At 46.6% G+C, this 11,784-nt stretch overlaps 1 protein-coding gene across 2 annotated transcripts in view; it reads left to right on the forward strand.

Moving 5' to 3' along the window:
- The window catches only part of HID1 (HID1 domain containing), a 30,890-nt gene extending 21,321 nt beyond the window's left edge, over nucleotides 1-9,569 (forward strand). Inside the window, exons 13-20 of one of the 2 annotated variants that reach the window (XM_054846825.1) lie at nucleotides 599-763; nucleotides 1,972-2,199; nucleotides 2,692-2,825; nucleotides 4,576-4,623; nucleotides 5,848-5,928; nucleotides 6,347-6,438; nucleotides 6,775-6,933; nucleotides 7,387-9,569. In XM_054846825.1, the coding sequence (XP_054702800.1) occupies nucleotides 599-763; nucleotides 1,972-2,199; nucleotides 2,692-2,825; nucleotides 4,576-4,623; nucleotides 5,848-5,928; nucleotides 6,347-6,438; nucleotides 6,775-6,933; nucleotides 7,387-7,450 (971 nt within the window). In that variant the 3' untranslated portion in view covers nucleotides 7,451-9,569. The remainder of the gene's footprint in view (nucleotides 1-598; nucleotides 764-1,971; nucleotides 2,200-2,691; nucleotides 2,826-4,575; nucleotides 4,624-5,847; nucleotides 5,929-6,346; nucleotides 6,439-6,774; nucleotides 6,934-7,386) is intronic. The other variant, XM_054846827.1, reaches the window with a different exon arrangement.
- Nucleotides 9,570-11,784: the final 2,215 nt, after the last annotated feature.

Consider the following 11,784-nt stretch of genomic DNA (forward strand, 5'->3'; position numbering starts at 1 on the left):
CCTGCGTTCCTCCCTGCACCCCTTAACATTGACGAACATCGGTAACTGCTGCTGGAAACTGATTCTTTCTAGTCTGTGCTGGAGGTGCCAGCTGCAGATCAGACCTGCCTGCAGGGTTACTGCCTGGGCTCTGTCAGATGGGGCAGAGGGTGGGACAGCAGAGTCCCTGGAGCCCCTCCGGGGTGGCAGAAGGGCACTTGCCAGGAGGCCTGGGGAGGGTGGCTGGCAGTGCTATGCCTTTTCCAGCAGGGAGTGCCACCTCCCCACAGTGGCAGTGGCTTCCCTTGGGCTTAGTGCACATCCAGGGGGCTCCAGTTGTGTCAGCTTTTCAGGAGGCACACCAGAGATGATGTTCCTAGTGTAAAACTACACAAGCTCCTCAAAAACCAGAAGTGCCCCCTTTTACTAGGCAATATCTCTGTTTCACTGTATTTGGAAATGTTTCTGTGGAACCCTGTTGGGCTCAGCTATTCCATGAAGCTTTCCTAGAAGTGCAGGGTGGGAAAGTGGTAAGAACAATATTTTTAGTTGGTTTTTATTTATTCACATAAATACACCTTGGTTCTTTCTCCAGTTTTCATTTGCTTGTCTTCCACAGTGTCTCCATACCTGAAGTCTCTCTCCATGGTGGCTGCTAACAAGTTACTGCATCTCCTGGAGGCTTTTTCCACCACTTGGTTCCTGTTCTCTGCTGTCCAGAACCACCATCTCGTTTTCTTCTTGCTGGAAGTTTTCAACAATATCATTCAGTACCAGTTTGATGGTAAGAGACTGCTGTATTTAGTGGGTTTGCACTATTTTAGTCCAAGAGAACATGAGATGGAAGTTCAGAGAAAGTCCAAACATGAGAGAAGGGGAGAAGCGTAGAAACCAGCTACATGGAGACTTGCCTAGGATTGAGAAGTTGGGTTAGTAGGTAATCAGCGTTAGGTCCTGACCCAGAGAGGCTGGGTTAGAGCAAAATGAGATGGCAGTTAATTATCAGCATAACCTCAGCCTCTTGCGGACCAGAAGATAAGATGTGTAGAGGGGAAGGAGAAGGGAAAGTGAGTGTGTAACGCTTAAGTTGTGACTGGCTGGATGCGGCTGTGAAACTGCTCATGTTGCTCAGCAATGTAGGTGAGGGCACAGAGCAAATTGCATCTCCTTAAACATTTAAAAGTGCCTCTCAGTTCTGCTCTGGCAGGTCTCTGGAGCTGAAGACCAAACAGCTCCAATCCAAACGAAGTTCTAGCACTTGCTGCCTTTCCAAGAAATGCCTTGCCCTTTCCCTCATAAAAGTGTGACAGTCTTTTATCTCGAGGAAATAATAGAGTGAGGTCCTGTAACCTGCTAGGAGCTCTTATTTCTTCCTGCTCAAAATTAGTGTTTTGCTTTAAAACTGCAAATCAAGAGTAGCCATTCTGCTTCCCTAATGGAAATCTAGCAACTGGTGGTTGTCAGATCCTAAACCAGCCTTTGTGGCTGTGATGTGTGATTTATTTTAAGGGATGGTTTCATTCTGTTCTCTGCCACCTTGCAGACAGTAAGAATTCTGGCCTTTTGGCTTTCCTGTTTCAAACCTGTTTTTCCTCAAATGGAATGCCCCCAGTTTGTTTTGTGAGCTCTTTTGAAGATGGAGAAATGTCGAATCTTGACTATCAACCTTTTCCTCCAAAATAGGTGCTAATATGTGGTTTAAACTGTCCTTTTTCTTCTCGGTTGTTTGAATGTCAGTCTCTAAGCCATTTCTTGTCAACCTTCCAGCCTAAGAGGGATTTCAGTGAATTTCCTGTACTGTTTTGTAATGGATAAGAGAATACCGAACTCCGCTCTTTGTTCCTTGTGCTGTTGGCCTTTGTGGGTGGAAGCGTGGCTCTCTGAGCTTGCGGGGTCTCCGCAATGATGCTTTGTGTAGCCAGTGAGCTATACTGTATTGGCAGAGCTCTTAAAGTCTTCCTTCTGTGCTCATTTTGTTGCTGTAATTCCCAGGGAACTCAAATTTGGTCTATGCTGTTATCCGCAAGCGGAATGTATTTCACCAGCTGGCCAACTTACCCACGGACTCACAGTCCATCCAGAAAGGTCTGCAGCGCAAGAAGAAAACTCCTGAGCCTATTTCTCGCACCAACTCCCAGGATGGGGTCTCCATGGAAGGATCACGTCCTGCTGCCCCTGCTGAACCAGGGACGCTGAAGACAAGTTTGGTGGCTACTCCAGGTCAGCTTTAGTTTACCTTTGTAACAGGAGAGAGGTTTGTTTTCCCTGTGAGATACAGTGTGGACTCACCCTTTCAATGGGTGTGGGAGAGATTAAGAGTTTACATCTATGAATAACTTACTGCCTCTCAGTCTTAGTTTCAGATAAGTTTGCCCAAGCTGATCACAAACAAGTCAAAGTAAACCGCCTTTAGTTTCTCTCCTCTCAGACTTTGTGTCCACGTGGCCATTTGTCCTAATCTTGACCTCATGCCTCAGTTTAACTATATCCCTGTGAACCTGTGTTCCTCTTACATCAGGGAGCATTTTCCTAGAGACAAACGAGCTCCTTTGGGGTGATGAGATCAAGGCTAGACCTTGCTTCTGGTGAAAGGAGAATGTTTCAGATGCCAGCAGATGTATAGGGTCTGTGTATGGTAGGGCAGAGAAGAATCCCCTGCTTTTAAGCATATTTAATTCACGTGTTTCTGAGCTTTTTCTCTTTTGAACACAGGAATTGACAAGCTCACAGAGAAGTCACAGGTGTCAGAGGATGGGACCATGCGTTCTCTGGAGCCTGAGTCTTCACAGCCTCCACCAGAGGATAACCCGCCCCCAGCTGTGAGCGATGGGGAGCCCTGGAGCGGGGTAAGGCCAAACATTCTGGTGTGTGGGAAGGTCTAGGGCTTGGTGTGAAATGAGCTAAAATTGGGGACTTTACGAGAGGTCTGGTTGGCCCTCTGAAGAAAGGCATCACATTAGAGGCAATACGCACATGCACGCTGTGCTGGAAAACACCATGGTTCAGACATACTATTACATCATCTTGGGTGTTTCATGTTTGTGCTAGTGACACAAGAGCTAGGACACTAGAGGAGTGAGCTTTCTCCACCTTGAAAGCTACTGATACAGCAGCAAGTGCGTAATTGCAAAGGGACGTATTCCTGATTCAGAGGTTTTCAACTCGGGTTCTGACAGCTGCTTGTTTTTCCTCTCCCTCTTTCCTGGGATGGAGAGCTTTACCAGAATCTTCTGGCTAGTTGGTGTTGTGAACAGCGTGTTCCCACGAGGGCTTGGCTGAGATGCTGTCCTCAAAAGTGGCGGCTGCTTGGCTGTGTAGATGAGACAGAGGCCTTGTGGTCTGTGAGCCAAGGCTGCGCTGGCCTCCTAGGCTCTGGTGGCAGTGTCAGCCTTCTGGCATTTGCTGGTTTTCCCCATCAAGAGCTATAAAACAGCTATCTTCCAATTTCAACAGAGCAGTAGTCTTTTATTGCTCTCTGTTAACTCCTCAGTCTGTGTCCTCTTCTGTCCAGTATCAAAAACCTCTTGGCTGTCTTCTAGGAAGTGTACTACGAGGGCTGTCCTGCATGTCCTCTCCTCCTTCAGCAAGGCCACATTTACACACCTAGCGCTGCTTCATGCTTGCTCTGAGATTGTACAGGGAGGCATGGCTGCCCCATGGTGAAAGACATAACTTTCCCAGCTTTTCCTCTCTTAGTTTTCTCTGGAATGGCCAAATTGACCCACCAGCTCTCACCAGGTGTGGAGCAAACTGGGCAGGAGGTGATGAGCTGGGATGGGATGATGCGTTTTATCATGGGCTGCTGTGGACTCTGGTGGTGCTACAAGAATCTTTCAGTCTGTTTTGCTCTTGACATGCTTTTGGCTGAGAGAGTACTGCAGAATTGAGGTCCAAATGGGGGATGTTTGCAAAGGCATCGCAATCTAGCAGAGCAGGCTGAAGTCTCCTATATTCCACCCTTATGTCTTGACCCTCTCTGCTTGTTTGCTCACGTGTGTGTGCATGTGGGCATTTGGTCTCAGACAGACAGTTCCTGTTAGCTTTCCCACCTGGCTCCAGCAATGCTATTTGCATGGCTGAATGTTTGTGGGGTGGGAGCCAGAAAGCAGACAGGAAGTGCAGGGCAGTAAAGCCGTGGGTGTGGGAGATGCTGTGGGGAGAATCATCACTGCTATCGCATGGTACTTCAGGTAGCAGCACACACCGATCTCCAGGGATTGTGGTGTTTCAGACTATTTGAACGTTGTCTTCCTTCTGGTTCCAGCCTACTGAGTTAAGATAAATTAATAAGAGATACTTGATAAATTTTAGGATACCCACCCTTATGAGTGATTTAATTTCCTTCCTTTATCTGTTGTAACGTTCTCCCCTTATCAGTCATAACCATTTCGAAAGTGTCTCATGAAATGTTCAACAGCCTTCATATTTCAGTGTAATTCCATCTTACCTCTCCTAAATATGTCAGCTGGCTGCTGGCATTTGGCTGGCAGCTGTGAGGGGACAAGGGTTGTGGGAGAATGAGGAGGAAAGAGGAGGAGGATGGGATCATCAGAAGGAAATCAGTGGTTTTTATGCTTTTATGAATTTTATTTTTAGAAGCTTGATGAGGACACGGCACTGAAGCTGAACAGGCTGAACCATAAGGTTGTAGCCACAAACATTGCGAAATAATATTGCTGCTTAGGCTTTGAATAAACTGGAATGAATAGAATTCCCGAATATCCCAGTTTTCCTTACCCTTCCTGTCCTTCCCTGGTACCAGATGGAGACCCATGGTCAGCAAGATGCCTTAAGTATAAGAGAACTTGCAGAAGAAAGGTTTTCTTCTTCCAGCAGTCCATGAAACATAATCATGGGTCATTACATTTTTGTGTCCAGCAGCTGGCTCGAGCTGTTCCCCGGTCAGAAAAGGCCTGGTACAGCACTGTCAGCTTCCAGTAGATTGCAGCACAGCTCTGCCCCAGGCCTGCTGTTTCTGGTTGCGAAGGTGATGTGTGAATTAGTTCTGTGCATGTGGAGGTGCAGGATGGCTGTTGGAAGGAAGAGCTGTTCCCATTTGTTTTGTAGAAAAGTCAGCTCTCAGCTGTAGTAATGAATGGTCAGGGTGCGTTGCAAAAGGAAGAAGCCTGTCCATTTTTACCTTGTGCAGACTTTGATAGTGATTTTAAAGGATTCTTTTCTTCCTTCCCACCATGAATATGGAAAGCTAGGGTGTTAGTAATGTCTTCTGTATTAGGTAAATGAAAACAGAGTGATGATAAGAATAATAAGAGAGAATTGGGTCTTGGACTTTTGACCAGAGCTTTCCAAAAAGTGACTAGCGATGGTGTTCATGTTTGAGGGTTCGAGAGTGTCATTCATTTAGGGGCCGGGGTTGTTAGGTAGGAATTGCTGAGAGCCCACACTTGGAAAAATGCTCTTTAAGGTACTCCAGGACGGGCACCAAAAACCCCAGACACACTCAGTAGACAGAGGCCTGTAAAGCCGTGGCCTTTAGCTGTTTAATCTCCATGCTAAAAGAAAGCAGCATGCCTCAGCAGTCTTTTGTCAGTCCCATTTTAACTCTCCCACTGTGGATTGTTCCAACAGAGTGTCATCAATGGTGGTTGGAGTTGTTACCTTGCTACAGGGTCCTACAACTTAACCCCATTAAATATTGCCACTCACTGGGTCAGAGCATATGGTTTCAGTGAATGAAGGTCTGGTGGGTCTGACCTGTTCTAGGGACAGGCTGAGCTGTCTTTCCCAGTGCAGGCCTGGAAAAGCTGGGAGGAAAGTCAGCAGAAAACGGGTTATATTTCTTGCTCTTAAGTGTGATTTGCTTTTGTTTTGTTTGTTTTTGTTTTAAAAAATAATATTTATTGATAGGAGGCATCGCATCCCCGAAGGGATCGAAGGCGTCTCTCTAGTGCATCCTCCAGTGGACAGTGGACCCCAACTCCTGACTGGGTAAGGGAATCTGGACAATAGGAGATAAATAATGTGGAAAAGAGTTGTGGCAGAAATGCTACACACCCACCCCCTTCCTCTGCCAGCAGAGACTCCCCCAGAGGAGCATTTCCTCATGGGGAGTGTCTTTGACTTGTGGTCAGAGTTCCAGAAGTTTATTACCATCTGCAAAAAAGTTTGGGGGTTTTTTGGGTTGGTTTTTTTTTTTTTAGCTGTTTTAAACCAATGCTTGGCTAGTTTCATTGAGTGGCTCATAATTCTAGTGCTCCAGGATTTCTTGTACTGCTGTTGTGCACTCAGTTCATCCACCACCTCTGTGATTTTTGTAAACCTCATTTGTTGTAGAGATAGTGGAGATAACTGTAGAGAAACCTCTAATGCAGTGCACTGATTTCCCCGTGGGTTTTTCTATTTACAGGTGATGTCTTGGAAGTCAAAGCTTCCCCTGCAGACAATCATGCGGCTCTTACAGGTGCTGGTCCCTCAGGTGGAGAAGATCTGCATTGACAAGTAAGTACCTTTTTGGAGAGAAGGGGCTGTGCAGTGTGTAAAGAGCTCTGTGAGGCTGGCAGAGTTAGATGAATTTGGAGGGCCTCTAGAAGAAAAATATACTTGTAAAGTGTAATTGAAAGCATCACGGTCTAAGCAGAGATGTTATTTTGCTTGCCAAGTTTCTTGTTTATCTGATCACTTCTTAACTCTTTTTTTTTTTACAGTGGAGAGAGTGTGTTCTTGGTGGCCACGGTCGCTGGCTCTGTGTCTGTTTAGGCTGATACTTTGTGCTGCAGCAGTTTTGGGGGTGTCTGTGGGACATGCTAAGGATGTTCCTGATCTGTCTCTTTGCAGGGGTCTCACTGATGAATCAGAGATCCTCAAGTTCTTGCAGCATGGCACGCTGGTGGGGCTGCTACCGGTACCTCACCCCATCCTCATTCGCAAGTACCAGGCTAACTCGGGCACTGCCATGTGGTTTCGGACCTACATGTGGGGAGTTATTTATTTGAGGTAAACCAACTGGGTGCAGGCTAACTTGGTCTTTTTCAAACTTTTGGGGGGCCTGCAGAGCGAATTGCATGCACTTAGCCAGCTCTGGATTGTCTCATATTTACAGGATAGAAAGATGATACTCCCTTGAATCAGCTGCTCCAAAGCTTGCTTTGTGTGGGTGACATGAAGGGAGTTGTTCAGGGAGTACTGCTTATTTAGGAACTGGAAGCAGAAGGGAATAGAAAAGCTGCCTATAGGGGCTGGTGCAGAGATTTCATGCAAAGGTCTGGCTTTGTGGGATGTCGTAGATGCTGTCATTCCTTTAAGGTGCATTGTCTCTCAACCAGTGATTTCCTCGTTTGCAAAGTTGGAGGTGTTCTGTGTAGCCAGCTCCTGTAATCTTGGCTTGGAGATTTGAAATCCCTGTACCTGACTGTAGAGAGTAAAGTGGCTCTTGTCTTTCTCCCTCAGGAATGTGGATCCCCCTATCTGGTATGACACAGATGTGAAGCTGTTTGAAATTCAACGGGTTTAAGAGAGCACTTACCTCTACTAAGAGAAAAACACTGGATCTAAGGACTGCTGTGTGCTGCTTCATCACAGCTATTCCTGCATTTCACATCCAGCTGAGAGACCAAAAGGACAATCACTTCATTTACCTCCCTGTCATTTAAAGCTTTAAATGGGACCCGCTTGGACATCCCTCCCCCCAGCTCACTTCTCTTCCCTCACCCTTCACCATGAACCTTGAGTGAAAGATGTCTAAGGGATCGTCCATTATTGTTGTTGCACTAGAAATCAGACCATTCTTAGCTCTTCTGTTACTCTTTTGCTCCTGGATGTGGTTTGGAAACCAATCTGACTCTGTCCTTGCCCTGGTCAGAGTCAGCATTTAAAAGAAAAAGACTAGCTGTAAATTGGGTGCGAGGGAGAAGCTGCTATTCCTGCAGGAGATGGGGTTTGGAAACGGCAGTTACTTTTGTGTGGCTCCATAAAGTTTCCAGGGCATCCCTTCTGGCTGCAGGTGTCTCCCTGGTGTCTCAGTTGCGTATTGGTAGGGAAGCCTTTCCCATCCAAGTGAAAGGAGAAGTTGCTGAAGGAAAGCTTTGTGTCTCAGTTCTGAATCCCTCTACTCCTTTCCTGGAAAGCTGCTTAAGAAGTTTTGTAGTAGCCGCTGCTTTGATGTGGTGTAAGAAGTTTTTCCTTGGCTTCCAGGCCCAGCAGCCCATCTTTCATGGTGGGCTGTTGCAGTGGAGCATGTGTCACTTTGGAAAGCCCTGCTTAATCCATGTGAGCACACAGGGAGGAAGGGATTGGCTCAGTGAGAGCAAGGAGAAGAGACGTGACTGTTAAACTCTTTTAGTCTTCTCCTGTTGACTGAAAGGACAGTGTCACCTGGGTTTGAAAGGAACCATATCCTCCCATCTTTGCCTGGCAGGCTGATGCAATGCAGGGAGTGAAAGGGTCTTTTGCACACTACTGTCCAAGGCAGGGGATTGAGGGAGGCACTCAGGGAAGTTGTAGGAGGAATTTGGAAGTTGTAGGAGGAAAAGCATCTCCATGTCAGTAGGGAGTGGAGAGTGCTGAGGCAAAGTTCAGTTCTTCAGGGCATTTTGCTAGTGACTAAGTTACCAGATCTTGAATGTACTGGGTCCCAGGCATGTGAAGTCTGGGAAGCCAGAACTGGAATTGGTGGGAGACCTGCTGTTGCTGGCTTGATTCAGCAGCATGTGCTTGCACATTGGTAGGTGGAGACATCCTGGGGTTTGAGTCAAATTTTATGTTCTGCTGGGAGGGGCTGCTGGTTTAGACCTGCGTAGTCTTTAGACAATGAAATGTGAGGGGTCATGGCATGAACAGAGACCTTTCCCTCTGCCAAAGCTTAGTCCTTGGTGCTCTGGTATTCAGGCTCTTGGGAGGATCACTGGCTGTGACCTGTTTGCTGCAGCTTAGAACCAGTGAGATCACTCCATGGAAACTGGTCTCATGCGTTAAAGTAAGGGGACAGGTCTGGCACACGCTTCTGTGTCTTGTAACCCTTGCCTAAGTTTTGACGCTAGAGTGATAGTGACATGATCATCCTGTCCTAGAGAGAGTGCTGCTCTAGTGTACTGCTGGCTTGTAGTCAGGTGGTTTCCTGCTTGGGGCACTAAAGTGGACTGGGGTCTCAGGCCAGTAGAAAGCTGAAATAAAACCTGAGTGGTTTTCTGAAGGATAAGAAACATATGAAACAGAGGTTATTCCCCCACCCACCTCCCATCTCCAACCCACTTTGCCATCTAGCACTGCTCCCATCCTGACCCCATCTCTGTTCAGATATAAGGAGGGTGAGGTCTCTGTTTTACTTGGAATCTCTCTCGTATACAAGAATGTGATTTGGCGGGGCCAGCCTCTGATTGTATGGCACTTGCACCTCTCAGCTGGAAGGGGGCATCCTGTGTCCCACGTGCTTGCCTCTTCCCTCCCACGGATCTGCTGGTTCTCATGATCTCTTCCGTCCTCTCTTTTCTGCTTTGTTTCTTTGTGAGTTCCTCTGGAAACCTTTTTTGTTTGTTTCTTGGTGTTTGGAGTCTGATTCTTGTTCTGTGGAAATCAACTTGCACTGTAAACTATTTGCTTACAGAGAGAAAGATAAAGATTATCTGAAACATGCAGTTGGTTGCTTATTTTTTTTCCCAGAGAGAGGTCTATAATCTTGTTTGTCTTATGCTGGGGTTATTTGTGCTACTAGGAGACCATGTACTGGCTTCCTCTGCAGTGTGTGGATTTTTTTTGTAATGAGAAATGAAGATTGGACTCTGGAAAATGAGCCTGAACTGTGTGATTGTGGCCATTTCCGTGTTTATGGCAGGAAACATCATCAAAGGTAACTGCCTCAAGGGGTACAGAAAAGGCACTAGATCAAACAGCATCAACTCTCGTGACTTTGTGAACTGTGTACTAAAACCTTTGTGCAGTTGAGACCCATAAAACAGGCATCCCGGCCCTGGGAGAGCTCTGGAAGTCATTCGCAGATGGCAGATGACAAAAGGGGGTGGGGCAGATGACAAAGGAGCAGGTGGGCCACTGACATGTTCTGGCTGTGTCGGATTCAGGACTCACGGCTAGCTCACTTCTCACTAGGCTTCCAGATTGCTGTCCCGAGCCCTGCTGCTAGTCTGGTGAAGGAGCCGAAGGCAGTTTTAATTGCACGCAAAGTGTGTGTTCGTGGTTTTACCCCTCCTGGAAGTAGAGACAAATCAGTCCAGAGACAGAACCCCCCTAAGAGAAAGGGCTGAAACTGTGGACCCTACATTTCTTTTTGACTTGGAAGAGTGCTTTTACTCCGTTGTGGGATTTCTTATCTTCATCTACAGCTTTAGAACTGAGTGTTGTTAGGAGAGGACATAGAGGGCCTTGACCACTTATCTGGTCTATAGTGTCTGTGGGTAAGAGTTGGAGCTGGTGGGCTTCATTCCTGTTCATGCTAATCATGGATCAGGTAGTCCATCTGTTTACCAGGAAGAAATCACAAAGCCAACTTCTTTTGCACATAGTACCTGCGGGACTTAGTATTTACGTCTCAGTGGGAAACCTCCAGAGTCACATGGAGGCTCAGTAACTTCAACAGTGTTTTATCTATTACACTGCAGATAAACTCCAGGCCATGCATTGCTTGTCTCCAGGCTGTCAATAATTAGGAAGAAGGTTTGAGACCATGTTCATCTTTTGAAAGGGCCAGACCTTGGCATGTATCTCCTGCAGATCCCTTGTTATAAACTGTGACGTGAAAATAATAATTAACTTTATTGGAGCCTAATTTATCCAACTGTTATTTCTCATGGCATATTTCCATTGACACAGGCCTAAATAAAAGCACTTATTGGGCAAAGTTCATGCTCATGCAATCATTCTCGCTTATAGTTTGACAGAAGGGTGCCTGAATGCTGAATCCTAAGGGGAGTTGGATGCGTGTGGTCAGGAGTTTCTAGCTCTCATCACTGTTACTGTCTTGGGAGAGTTTGCTTTTCTAGGGGATCACAAAAACCCACCATAAATAGGCTCTAATCCTAAACCCACACTGATTCTGGGATTGATTTATAGAGGAACAGAAACGATAACATTGATGCCTTTTGTACCGTGCTACTTTGGTCTTGGTTAAGAGTCATGAAAGATTTTGATGGATGGTAAAACAAAGCCTGCCCTTAAATCTCATATAACCTCTGAATGCAAGAGTGGTGTAAGTCAACGGCTGCTGACTTTGAGTGGTCTTTAGTGAGTGCAGAGAAGACCCAGAGATTTCACAAGATACACATGAAAATTCAATCTCTTTATTTCCATTCATCAGGGTCTGTATTTGGGACCCATAGTTGCAAGCCCCCTTGCTCTCCCATGTCCTGTCAAAGCAAGCATCTCCTACGGAACAGCTACTAACGGGTCTCCGAGCAGGCACTGTGCTGTGCAACCGTGTTGCCTTACGTGCAGTGCACCTTGCGAAATGTTTGTGAGTGTGCAAAGCAGCAGTGAGGATTGAAGAGCTGGGGTAGGGAGGGATTGACAGTAGATTTGGCAGTAGCTCTTTCTTGAACTAGCTCTGTGTGCAAGGGTGGGACCTTTGCTAGTACACACTGCTGATAACATCATGCACCAGTAGCATCGAGTAAGGATCAGCGATAGTACTTCTTACTTGAGGCTATGTGAGTGCCTGTAAGGAGGAGTGGTGTTTATTGTCAGTAAGGCAAGGTAATGCTGTAGCTTCTGGTTTTGATAATGGGAAAAAGCGCGCTGAACCGGTGCAAGTGTGAAGGCCTGTCCTGCTCTTCAGTGCTGAGCTTGGCAGCAAGAGCTTGGCACTTCGGTGGTGCTGGGTCCTATGGGACCTGTACAAGT

Source organism: Grus americana, chromosome 18 (genome assembly GCF_028858705.1).
Source record: "Grus americana isolate bGruAme1 chromosome 18, bGruAme1.mat, whole genome shotgun sequence".
In the NCBI taxonomy this organism is placed as follows: Eukaryota; Metazoa; Chordata; class Aves; order Gruiformes; family Gruidae; genus Grus; species Grus americana.